This window comes from Cebidichthys violaceus, unplaced genomic scaffold (genome assembly GCF_023349555.1).
Source record: "Cebidichthys violaceus isolate CVI_PGR_0920_01 unplaced genomic scaffold, fCebVio1.0.p SCAF_42, whole genome shotgun sequence".
In the NCBI taxonomy this organism is placed as follows: domain Eukaryota; kingdom Metazoa; phylum Chordata; class Actinopteri; order Perciformes; family Stichaeidae; genus Cebidichthys; species Cebidichthys violaceus.
In genome coordinates, this window is record NW_027176617.1 from 1,753,574 (window position 1) to 1,766,957 (window position 13,384).

The following is a 13,384-nucleotide window of genomic DNA, read 5'->3' on the forward strand; positions in this document are numbered from 1 at the left end:
CAATGAGTTAATTTAACTTAACAGAATAGCGTTAGTTTTTGTGTGATTATTGCTAGTTTATTGTAGGGCTACTGGTTTTGTAGCACATTGACCACTGGTTATTGGGTGTACACGTTTGTGGTTCCCACTCATGTCTGAGAACGAAATTCTTTGTTGAATTGACTGCGTTGAGATTTTGCAGATATGTACACAAAGGCTTAAATCTATCCTACAGCTAACTTTCCCCACCCTTCATAGTGTAATGTTTGATTTCAAATCTTACATTTAAACATTTCAAATCATGAGACAGCAAATCCTTAGACGTTCACAAAACATTGCACCACAGGTCATCCAAAAGAAACTGAGAAAATACACACAAGCACAAACCTAAAGAAGGCCATCAAAGCTTTAACGAATTTAAAGTTATTCAGACAGCTTGTACATAACGCATTGACAAAGGTCCAAAAGAAATAGAAAATGCAGATATTAGTATAAGTATTAATTGAAGTTTAACATATATTGTTAATTTAGTGACAACTATAAACCAGAACCTCAGTGTGATCTGAAACCTTTAGATTTTCCCTGTTGTTGCTCTGAACCTATACAATATTAATATTATTATTCTCAAATAACAAAAACATTGGCTATCATCATCATCATCATCATCAATATCCTTAATTTTGACAGATAGAAAATATGTCACAATCTAGGCTTGTTTCAGTTTGGATGTATACATTCGTATCCGTTTTTTTAAATTGGATGAAAGAAAATGCAAAATCAACATAAGTTTAACACAAAAGCAAAATGTAAAAAAATACATTGTCATATGAATAACGTTGAGAATGAAAGGGACCAAAGCACACAGACCTCAGAGGCTATGAAGGTTGTATCACTACAGGAGGAACATCCGTCCATTAGGAGGTTCCCATTTCTGACAGAGACCATTTCTTTTAGAGGAACATAAAAATATGGCACGGCACAATTAGAAACCGAGCTAGAGCATCAGAGTGTGACTTCATCACACGGGGACACCAGTCCCTTCAGTGTGGCAACATAAGCAGAATTAAACTTTTGCTATGCAAATATAAATGGGTTTGCTCAATTTTGAGCTTCCAGAAATCATCAAATCATGACCAATAGTGAACTCCTGTGTATGCTGGCAATCGTCTCTGTTCAATCACATGAAACGGTGTGGCAGGCTGCGGTGCAATGCTGCCCCAGTGAGCAAAGGGACCTCCTAAGCAAGGATGACTGTTGATCCAAGCAGCACCTGAATGAGCAGCATATTCACCAGAATAACTGGGTTGTCCCGCACCACCAGCCAGAAGACCTGCATGACCTTGTGCCATGGACGGATTTTGTTGGAGTTGTTGGTAGTAATAGTGTTGTGTCATAACATCAGAGTTCATCTCGTGTCCTTCTCCTGACGCTCTTGTGCCGATGTTCCTCTGTGAAGCTGAATTGTACCACTGGTCAGTGCAGCTCGTCTCTCCTCCATAGTGAGAGTTATAAGAGGACATGTCCTGAGTGTGGGAGACAGCAGGTGACGGCCACTCGGTCTGTGTCTGTGGGCCTTCGTTGTAAAACCTCTCACTTGATCTTTCTTGATAACCATGTTGTCTGGTGCAGTTATTTTCCCCATAAACCTTTTGGTGTTTCGTTGCAGTTGAGTCTTCTGACCGGTTGAAGTGTTCATTGTCATTGAAATAACCATCCACCTCCTGATTCAGAGCGACCGTGAAGTTTCTTTCTGGTTCCATGTATTGACCGGCATCTGCATCTCCACCATAGAGGCCGTGCTGATGTTGTGAGGTGTGTTCAGTGAGGTCAGTTTCAAACGATCCCGCATCATAGTCCAACTCACAGCCCTCTGACTGGGACCCTGGCAAGGGAGTGAGCTCTAAGTCGAATGAAGGGGAGTAAGCAGAAGACACAGGGAGGCGGTCCTTGCTGAAAGAGGTCCTCTCCAGCAGCATTGCACCTCTGGTGAGAGGCAGGCTTACATTGAACACAGGATTAGTCCGTTTCATCCTTTTCCTCTTAGCTGGCAACGTTTTTGGCCACTGTGACAGCGGCGCGGCACATTTCTCTGGCATGACTTCATTTGAAGTCTTGTTCACACTTGGCCCTTTAAAGACAAAGTGTAAATTCGACCCGCAGAACTTGAAAAACAACAAGAAAATTACTAAAAATGTTGAATTGCTGAAAGACAGAACAGAGTTTTCATCCCCTTCGAAGGAACTGTTGCTTCCGAAGACACAAACCTTTGACGGCTATTTTCTGCTTTTGGATGTCAGTATGTGCCCATCTATTACACAGCATCTTTATGCCTGTAAAAGAAGAAAACAACACAAAGGGTATACAACACTTCCATAAGTCTTTGCACTAAAAATGCACTGGATGAAAGAATAAGTAAGGAGTTCAAAATAGTGTGTTTAAATGCTGAAAAAGAAACATTGATGTAGTTGAACACAGGTAAAATAAGAGACTACAGCTGCATAAAGATAACTACAAAGAATGGAGAAGATAGAAGGTAGTGAAGTTAAACTCAAAGTATAAACTGCTCCTCTAAAACTCACTCCTCCCTATACTATAAAAGATGGCTGTAAAAGTATCTACTTTGCTCCGTGGTGGAGAACAGAGGCTGTGGTCACCTTGGATTTGGGTGATTGCTGCAGGGCAGATCCTCAATGAAGTGTTGACTTACATCACAAATCACTCATCATGAGCAGAGAGTTGGAGCTAAAGAGGTGAATTGGTTTATGGCCAAACAAGAAAACAGTAGATGGGAATGCATTGGTACTTACACCAGTGGTAGCTTTTGCCCGTCAGTAGTCTACACAGGGATTCTGGTGCGTTTACCACCTGGAAACATGAGACGTTTGAAAAAATTTTTGATGGACAGATGAGAGCAAGTGAACTCCTCACTTACACCCAGGTGAGCAGGATGATCTGTACTTAAAAGTAAATCGGATACCTTCAGCTCTCCTCTGCCCTCCTCTCGCTCCACTCTCTTGGCCAGTGATTGGAGGAGCGGATAGTTGTCATTAATATCTGCCATCATTACCTCCACCTCCTCAGGATGAATTTCCATCTAAACACAGACGTTTTCAGGGAACTTAAAAGTAAACCCTTGCATGTTCTCTACAGCCTTTGGATGCGGAGTGGTGACGTATTTATTGTTCTTGATGATTTAAATTACTGATTCAAAACAAACTGACCAAGTAGTTCACAAGATGGGAGGATTTGGTCAGATGATCAATGATGTCCTTTTTGTTGGATCGGATGCGGCAGCAGTGACATAAGAAACAGTACGTGTGGCCATCTTCACTTCTACATTCAACCACGCGGAAAAGACCTGGTGCAAACATGTATAAGCAGCTTCTTTTAAAGCAACGGTTGGATTGTGCGCCCTTGCCATGAGTTAGATATGATCAACACCACTCTCAGGGCTGTACAATAAATATGGAGCCTTAGGCTGGTTAGCTAAGCACAAAGACTGGAAACAAGCGGCATGGCTATGTCCACAAAAATAACAAAATCCATCAACCAGCATCACTAAAGCGAACTACAAAACATGTTTTACCTCTTTGATTTGTTCAATCCATACAAAAATATTTGTGTAAAAACATCAATTGGCTATTTTATGGGGATAAAATATATTGAATAGTCAAAGCAGACCCATGTACGCCTCTAGTCCCAGTCAAGAAATAAGATATAAAACTACATATTAAATCATACAGACATGAAGTTGGTATTGATCTTCTCATCTAGAATATGAATATTTCCCAAAATGTTGTTGAACTACTCCTTAAAGTGATCTAACACCATAATATACGCAGTAACACTACTGTAGTCAGTTGAATTCTCACCACTGTGAATTACTGATGTCCAACAGTTATTTTAGTTTATGGTGCAAATAACGACAACAGCTTCAGTGCATCACAAAAATCCATATGTGCAGAAATGTCTTATCCTACAATCGATTATAAATGTGTACTTTTAAATCGTGCTAAAATAAGTTTCTGCATTTTCTAGCACCTGTTGCTGTTCTGTCTGTTCCATCTGTGCTCACCAATGAGAGGCTTGGTTCCCGTGAAGCCGTCAAGAAAGCTGTTCTCTGACAGAACAGAGGGTTCAGGCGATGTGTCCTTTAACCAGCCTTCTGACTCGATAAAAGTTTTGTTTGTCTCCGCTGAGGTCTTGAGGGAGTTCTTGGACCGTCCTTCTCGGTTCTGGGAGACCAATACCATCCTCTGCGGTTGAATGGGATAGCGCTCCAGCTGCACAGATGACTGTCTCTCAGGTTCACCCTGACCATGTCCATCTTTTAAGAGTGTTATCAGAGTTACTGCTGTCGTGTTAAAAAGAGAAAGCGACTGATGAACATGTACATATGAAAATACTTTTATGAGAAGACAGGAGGGTGGGATTGAAGGGGTGGAGAGGGATAGAGAACCACTGTTCTAAACAAGTGAATAGTCACTGACCCGCACTTTCACTGCGTGTTGCCATCTTTTGGTATACAGCATCGTCAACCTCTAACCACTGAATATAAAAAGGTGTAAAGAGATATGAGTACACCTGTACTGTTTGGAACTACAAACCAACACATACAAAGTTAAAATATCATACCTGGACTTCTCCAGGTCCCTCTTTTCCCTCAAGTACCGTGGCCATCTCCATCAGTGGCCAGGCCAGTTTAGACAGGTCCGACATCTCCTTCCATTCAGACACTAAGTGGGGGTGCCAGGCTTTCTGTCAAGCAGAAACAACACCTGTGAATAAACTACAATCTAAGGCAGCACAAAAACATGCCATCGGGACTTATTTTACAGTACTACTCACAATGTAGTTGTATCTGTGGAGGCTTCCCATGATGTGGTTCCGCATGTCGGCTTTACTAAGTCGACACAGACACACTTCACACAGGTATAACACTTCTCTGTGTTGTGTACCCGCCTTCACGCATTCTATAATGCTGCCCAGGCCTGAAGGTACATAGAATGACAAATCATTTCAATATACACATGATACACACACACACAAATATAGGGAGTTGTTTCAACAAACAGACCAATGATGGGTTGCAGTCTGTTCTTGTTGTTCAGATACACCCTCAGAGAATTGAACATCTGGCTTCTGGTAGGGACTCCTACAAACAGAGATTGCATCAGACAAACTTAGTTACAGACTAGAAACCAACTAGAGACGGGATAACAACGCCAAATCAGGCCAGGGGGATTTGGCCCCTACCCAAATGCTCCTACCCCCCCTAAAAAAAAAAAACTTGAAAAAAACGGCACCGTGCTCGTCCCATGCCATCTTCAAACTCTTCATTTTGATCTCAACTACACACCTGTAAAGTTTCACAATAGCATCTTGCACAGACAGTTTCTCCCAATCCACATTTACACACACAGGACTTGAGGTGAAAACAATACTGTACAATACTAGCTGTCGCGGCTAGCAAAAAGTGGAGTTAGCATGGTAGCCCACATGCAGATAGCGAAAGACATACCTTTTTGTGCTTCACCCGGCTGCATGCTGCAGATGTAGAATCACCACCTGCATACAGTGGAAGCTGGAGTTTACAGTAAGTCAATATCATTTGAGTGTGCTTGTGTTCAGATGCCTTGACTATTTTAGTTTTCCCTCTAAAATAGCATGACAAAGTGAAGCAAAATTAGAAAGGGACAGGGATATATAAAAGCATTCTGAAACATACTTGAGTAATGAAAATATAAGAGAAGAAACAGTATGAGTTTAATTTAGGGTCAGCAATTACACCACCATCATAACTACATCAGTACCTTCACTTCATACAAAATACGTATATCATGTAAAGTCTATTCCCTTTACCAAAGCTTACCTTAAGTTTACCGAATTCCACAATTTTTGCAAAATCAAACTACAACTGTAAAAAATAAAACATTAATGATCACATTACAAACTTTTATGTTAGTATACAACAAAGGCAACACTGCTGGCTTTTACATAATGAGTTAAGACAATTACAACTAACTAATGTTACAATTGTTACCATTTGTTATTAGTAGTATCATTCATGATGAAAAACAGCCAATGTTGTATGCATATAGCCATCTATTTACCTTTTGAAAGTCTACACTGTAAACTGTTGAAATAGACCTTTCCAAACTTGACAACATAAACATGCTAAATGGGCCCCTTTGTATTTCCTGTTGCAATGTTTGTTAATGCGAACAGCTGACCGGAAGTAAACGTGGACCAAAGCGGATGCCCTAGCAACAGTATGGCAATGAAAATGTCTACAATGATTATGTGACAATTTGTTTGAAATATTTAGTTTTGTATCCATTTGTTTGTGTCCAATCCTACTTAAATCTGTATCACCATTACCGTAAACTGTCTAAATTAAACCAACCACTAGATGGCGCTGCGACATCACAATACACAGACGGGATGGTCTCCGCATGACTAGGTTGCCAAAGTGATTTTAAAAAAAGTTTAAATCTAACGTTTAATAAGACATGAACTAACGGCCAACAATAAACAGATATCTGGCGACTTAACTAATTATTGTGGCTTACTATTGTTTCAGTGTCACAGAGTTAAACGCTGTACAAGACACTCCCAGTCGGTAGCGAACAACACTAAGATAAGAAAAGTTAGTCACAATTACGGCTAAGAATTACATCTAAACCGTGACGTTGCCTATCTATAATTTTTAACTAAACTTTGCCACAATTTACATACGTTACACCTGCTGTCGTCATTTAACCCAACACGTGTAGAGCTGTGATGACGTTAAACAACCAAAACTAACACGCTTGAGTTCAATGTGTCATCGACACTATTCTAATCAACTTGTTAGCAAGCTAAAAACACAGACTAGCTTGTAGGTAGCTTACCGTTACAAAGTTAGTGCGTCCGTTTCTTTGGTGCTGGGTCGAGGGAGTCGAAGTCTGAAATCCGTGAAGTAGTGTTCAAGAACAATGTGGACAGAATTATGCAACTGTTTGTTTGTCCTCGGTTGTACCAGCAGGGAGTGAACAGCGGCGCAACGCAAGACCTGTGTCCAATCAAATCAACAGGTCTTGCTGCGTGTGTGTGTGTGTGTGTGTGTGTGTGTGTGTGTGTGTGTGTGTGTGTGTGTGTGTGTGTGTGTGTGTATGCGTGTGTGTGAGGATAACTTTGGATTTAAACCATCGTAGGGTATTTCTGCACTGTGACGACATCTCACTTCCGATGACTCTTTGAATGCTAAGACTTGGTTTAAAGTTTAGAATTAGGGTTAGGGTTGTGTAATGGAAAATGTCTACTTATTATATTGTGTAAATTAAAACTATATTTCTACTTAGTATATTGTGTAAATGCTTAAGTGCTTGTACTTTTGCTCTGAACTCAGTAGACCTTCACCCTTTGTATTAGCATACGTGCTCAAATGTATCTTGCTGTTTGTTTAATGGAAATTTGATATTCTTATGAGTATTTCATATTCTTATAAGTAGATCTTTTTTACAACTTTTTATGAACCAACCATCATAAGCTTGCATCATGTAACTTGTGATCCATGCAGCTGACTGCCTGCACACATATCCTCTTCTTCACCGTGTTGGATAACAAGTACCTATTGTATATTCACATGTCCTATGCCTTAAGGATAAAACGTATATATCTGTGTCTGTTGTTATACAGATAAAGCACTTATTTTACTTCTTTAACTGCACGGCCTGAAACAGGATGTTCCAGTACACAGTACCCTTGATCACTCTCTTTATAACTGTGACTTTAACTCTGGTGCTCACACTTCTACAGACTCTGTGTGACTCTGTATAACTGTGCCTCTTGCAAGAATAAATACTTTTAAAGACAAGTTCTGTTTGATGACATTCTATATTTCAGCTTAAAAAGACTCAACAGCGGGTGAAATAATTTTCCACCACAGTTGTTAGGCATATAGCTGTGATGGTTAAGGTCAGTGATGGAAGAAGTACTCAGATGGTTTTACTTAAATAAAAGAACAAAAGTTCCAAAATCAATATCCCAAAAGTACTCATGATGCAGAATGGCCCATTTCACATTGTACTTGGTTCAATTAAGCCGTCTCTTAACTTATATTAAAACATAATAATTTATTTGTTGATTATATTTTGCTGATCAGAATCTGCGGAGTAACTTGTAACTTAAATATAGAGGAGTAAAAAGTATACTTTTTCTCTAGCTGTCTCCTCTCAGTTGTTGCATGACTTGCAAATACCAGCATAGAAGAACAAATTATACCTTTTAGTTTTCTATTCTGTGCATAGTGTCTTTGTGTATTCCTTCCAGTGCTGTTTTTCTCAGTAACCTCTGTGCAGACGGAAACTATTTTACATTAATTAACAAACCTCTGTTAGTGAAACCTTTTGATGTCGTGTGAAGAGAATCCAGACCAGAGGTCACACCTCAATGCATCAATCACTTTTTTTGCTTTGTAATCAGACCTGTATTGAGCCCATGCAAATCCACTACTACAGACTTGCGAGACCCAATTCGCTCCCTGGACTGAAATACTTTCAATCTCCTTTAACTGTCCTGAGAAGCTTAGCCTAACCCACACCTTTTGTTTAACTGTTATTTCCTGTAAAACTGTATATAATTCTCCACTGCGCAGTGAATAAAACTCATCTGAACCAGCCACAGAATTGGACCTGAAAGAAACGTTTCTTCAACACCAGTCAGGGAGTATATGTGGATGAAAATAGTTTTAGTCTTTTCAATTAAATCTTGATATTGTCTATTTGTATCCTGAGTTAGTTCTGCCTAGTTGAGAGAAACTATTTTACATTGATTAACAGATCTCTGTTAGTGAAGCCTTTGTTGTGTCATAAGAAGAGAGTATGACAGGCCTGTGAGAAGTCACACATAAACTAATCCAATCCCCTTTTTGCTTTATGAAACAGACTCATATTCAGCCTTAGTAAATCCACTGGGACTACACAGAAGCTTCAATCTCTCTTTATCTTTCTCAGAGATCAGAGCTCACACATTTTGTTTAGCCGTATGTTATTTCTTGTAACCCTGTAGATAATCCTTCTCTCTCCTCACAGTGGATAAAACCTTAGGACAAATCACTGGAGGAGGAACCTCATGTCGGTCGGGAACCTCGCTCTGTTCTGAAGGGCAGCTTCATAGTCCTGATCCTATCTCCCCTAATTTAGATGACAATCAATCACCGACCACCTTAACACCACAGCTTTGTTTAACCCTTGATGTCATAAGCAACATCAAGCCAGGAGAACGTCAAACAAGCTGAGTTAACTCCATTTAGCAAGTCAAATCAAAGTGAACAATTTAACCTGAGCAAGTATTCAGTTTTTATTTAATGTCGCCATGTTGAGAGCCGTGTGGAGGCAATCCATCAACACAATCTGAATTTGGAACTGACCACTGAGGGAGGGATTCTGCAATACAGATCTCACAGAGTCTTTAATGTCGCACTTGCAAGCAGGCTCAATCAACCTTAGACTACTCAGACTAAGAGAGCAATTCTCTCTCTTTATACATTTTCTGAAGCTATACACAAATTGTATATAGTACATATATAGTAAAAGTACTGTTGCTTTTCAAAAACAAGTACTTAAGTTCCCAACAGTAGTAGGAGGCCTCTCCTTCAGGGCTGACTGACTCCAAGACTATGGAGTGATACTGTCTCTCTTCTTGAAATCCTTCATCTAGGAAAGAGGGAGAGAGTTCAACACCTAAATCATAACATACATACACATTGGGAGGCTTTTTAAAGGACCAACACTGTCGTGGTAGATAAGCGAAGCCTTAAGCCGCAGACATCAGAGGCGACTGACTCACTAACTGACTGTTCTGCGTGTGACCTGGACCGTTTGCATCATGACCTCTGATTAGTTATGTACGCATCTACAACTTACTGACAACTGAGAAGTATAGCCTGGCAGGGGAAAACACCATATGTTTTTATATATCCTATCTCTGTACATCCAGCACTAGTTAAATACACTTCGAAAAGCAGTAAACTTCCAAATTGAGGGTGGTTTTGTATTGTGACTACATTTTATATCTCTTGTATTGCTGGAACTTGGCCTCTCCTTAAATTGAAGCTTCAAAAAGCCTTCAGCTTAAGACATCGAAAGTCAAGATTTCCATCACATCCCCTATAGGCATGGGACATGTGAACATTTTATGTCACGATTATCCTGGCCAAAATGATTGTATTTCACAATATTGGTAAATGGTTATCTAAATTATAATCAAAATATACTTAAAACACCTAAAATGACACTAAAACATTCTGGAATCACTTCACCTTATACTTTGTTAGGAAACATGTGTTTTAATTGCATTACAGATCCAACACATTATAATAGTATTCCACATCTTTATGCCCATGGATGCTCATGATTATACTTTCACTTACTTTAGCTGTGTTTTATTAGTTTCACTGAGTCACAATTTTCCACAACACTCACAAGTAATTAGAAATGTACCAATCTAATTGTTTATCAATGAAATGTTTATTCAGCTACTAATGACACACAACTATTAACTAAATACAATGATGAATGAATGAATTAATTCATCGGGAGGCAATTCATGAATGACTGATATAAAGCAGTAAATGATATCTCTGCAATTAATGGGAACAAAGGAGACAATCAAGTGAGTTAGTATCAGAACCCTTATGATTTACGCTGCCTCCTTCATTTTCCCACCAAACTTTGTTCCCTGATGAAGGTCGCAGCTGCACCCTGGAATGTGGGGGTGTCGGCGCTATCAGACGGGTGCTGGTCTGTGAAAGCAGTCCTGTCGTAAATTGAAGTTTCAGTATTAAGTTCCTCCCCATCTGGCACTAAAATAAACCTTTGATCATTGTCTGTGAGACAATGGTGAATGTTAGAGACTCACACAGGGACATTCTTTGGGGGGAGATTGCTACGTTTTTGTTGCTCTTGGTGTTTTAGTGATTATATCCACCCTGTACTTTACCTGATTAAGCTGTTTTATGCTTTGTTTTCACAGCTGAAGTCAGACCTGAACAAGGCAAGGGAAGGTAGAAAATCCCGATGACAGACAGACTCTATAGTTTGAGCACTTTCATTCCATTTAAAAGATGCATAGTACCTGAAACCAGCTCTGCCAACAAGAGTGCGTACATGAGGGATGTCTAAGGTAAAGGAGTCACTGGATTGTGTACTGTATAGATTGGTAGTTTTAGTCAGTAAGCATACGGGGTGGTTCTTGGTTACGAGCAATAGAGAATTCTCAGGAACTAGAAAACAGACACTGTGTTTGGGTATTTCATTACCGTCATCTCACAAATACAGACATCAGGTTTTCTGATTTCAGCTCAAGGATACAGACAATGTGATACATGTTCTTATCTACAGAGGGCTGACAAATGGTCTGCATATTTTGGTTATGTTGGCTTTGTGACATTTGTTACATTTGTTTGCTGATCTGCACTTCACCCACCAAGTTTACTCAGTCTTGGTGAGAACAGTGTACTTTTACATCTCACAAAATAAAACAGAACAAAATAGTAAGCCTTAAATGATTCTCTTATATCTTCTGTAATGGGTGCTTATACTTGTATTTTTCCCACCAGTCATCAACATTCACACTTAATGTGGACACTTTTTGTTCTCCTTCTGTAATTATATACATAATCTATAATCCATTCTATATTAGGCAAAGCACACATTCAGTGATTGGTAAAATTGGTTAAGCAAGCAACAGGTTGTAGCCAATACACACAAGTTAAAAATAGTCCTGAGTGGAAGTTTGGGCATAGATCCTAACAGTAAAAATGTAAGTGAAGTTTTGTAATTGGTGTGATCGAAAATTCCCGTGTACTAAGTACTTTTTGACTGTGACTTATCCTATGTGCCTTACTCAATAGCAAGACTATATATCTTCTGTGCCTTACTCAATATGTATAATGTTTATGCATCACAGAATGTTCACTTAGAGATAGTAACTCACAGAATGTTCACTTAGAGATAGTTACTCACAGAATGTTCACTTAGAGATAGTTACTCACAGAATGTGTAGGTTGGCGATAGTTAATCGCAGAAACAGATGACTCTGTGGGGACTCATCTTACTCCTTTTCCCTATGCACTAATCCTTTATAAGATGTGCCTTAGACTGCACACAGGCACTCAGTGGGATGATTGACCCTTCTCTGCGCAGAGAATAAATACTACAAAAAACAAACTTCTTTTCTCAATGTTCCTTATTTCAGTATTCAGTATATAGGACTCACTCTGTACAATTAAATAGTTTTTCCACCACATTAGCAAACAATATACTGTAACTATGACGGATGAGGAAACCAGGACTTGTTTTAAAAAAAGGTCTGATTCACAGCATGTACATGGAATCTTTCTCCTCGGTAGAAGCATTTCCCTCACATCAGTTGCTATTAATTTCCCCCAGAGGTCTGGCCTTGATGCCATATCTTGCATGATGTTGAAGCTCCTGCAAATACCAAACATGGAGGAGGATAGTCAAAACTTGACAACCTGACCTTGAAACTAAACATACCCCAGAAATGCTCTCCTCCCTCCCTACTCCCTATTACTGATATGTGTTTTAGAAATATCCTTCACCAACAACAGACATTTTTGTACATGAAAAGGAACATTCACATATATTCACAGAATGTTACCTAAGACCGCATACTACATCCAGAGGTTAGACCTTCCAAGTCTCAATGAACAGCGTGACTTGATTTGGAGGAATTCGTTAAAACCTTGAAAAACAATTCAAGAATTGTACTGACTTGCTTGAATTATTATTAGAAGTATTTCAGTATGGAAAAAATAATGAACCACACTTTGGGTTTATTTTGCTCAAGATCAAAATGTATTGAGACATATAGTTCAAATGTCACAAAACATATAAAAATAGTGAAAAATATATGGAATGTCTCTGGATTATATACTGCAGATAACGCTGTCAAATGTCATCTTATCCTAATATGAGAAGACGTCACGGTCTCAAATCAGCCCCGATCCTTAACACCATAGCCCCTCGGTAAGAATGCGTAAATACTGACGTGCACAACAAATTGACTATCTCCCTTGATGAAAGGTCACTAGAAGATGCTAAAGAAAACAGCTGAGATAGCTATTGTGGAAAAGGTTCAAAACGAGGTCACAAACTTGATGGATGCAGCTGCCTAGCTTTCAGTGACTAAAACAGAACATTCTTTAAGTTTTCCCAACACCAATCAAATATTTTATGAGTGCCTCTGAAATGGGAGTTAAATGAGAATACTAACCCTAATAACTCTGCAGGGACACAAGTTATATGTTTAGAGGTCTTCATGTCATTTGTACCCTCGTACACTGATTTAACCACATGGTCGGGGCCTATCCATTGGTGGGACATACGTCCTTGACAAT

The 13,384-nt window shown here is 39.3% G+C and overlaps 1 protein-coding gene across 4 annotated transcripts; it reads right to left on the bottom strand.

Annotated features, from left to right (window-relative positions):
• Positions 1 to 359: 359 nt before the first annotated feature.
• Positions 360 to 7,129, bottom strand: si:ch211-199g17.2 (uncharacterized). Of its 4 annotated transcripts, none has more exons than XM_068728540.1 (12): positions 6,873 to 7,116; positions 5,501 to 5,547; positions 5,057 to 5,134; positions 4,828 to 4,970; positions 4,615 to 4,737; positions 4,470 to 4,527; positions 4,055 to 4,330; positions 3,201 to 3,337; positions 2,957 to 3,073; positions 2,787 to 2,844; positions 2,244 to 2,309; positions 360 to 2,107 (listed from the first exon to the last, which is right to left on the bottom strand). In XM_068728540.1, exons 2-12 carry the CDS (start codon positions 5,523 to 5,525, stop codon positions 1,107 to 1,109), a joined length of 2,082 nt encoding a protein of 693 aa, XP_068584641.1. In that variant the 5' UTR covers positions 5,526 to 5,547; positions 6,873 to 7,116; the 3' UTR covers positions 360 to 1,106. The 4 variants fall into 4 exon arrangements, with proteins under 4 accessions (XP_068584641.1, XP_068584639.1, XP_068584640.1 ...); XM_068728538.1 differs by having other exon boundaries at positions 4,055 to 4,333; positions 6,873 to 7,115; XM_068728539.1 differs by having other exon boundaries at positions 4,055 to 4,333; positions 5,501 to 5,563; positions 6,873 to 7,115.
• Positions 7,130 to 13,384: the final 6,255 nt, after the last annotated feature.

Coding starts and splice junctions, on each gene's coding strand:
- si:ch211-199g17.2 (XM_068728538.1), bottom strand. CDS start 5,525: ATGCAGCCGGGTGAAGCACAAAAAG. Junction 4,738..4,827: donor TCCACAGATACAACTACATT/GTGAGTAGTACT, acceptor TCTGCTTGACAG/AAAGCCTGGCACCCCCACTT. Junction 3,338..4,054: donor GGGAACCAAGCCTCTCATTG/GTGAGCACAGAT, acceptor TGTTTGCACCAG/GTCTTTTCCGCGTGGTTGAA.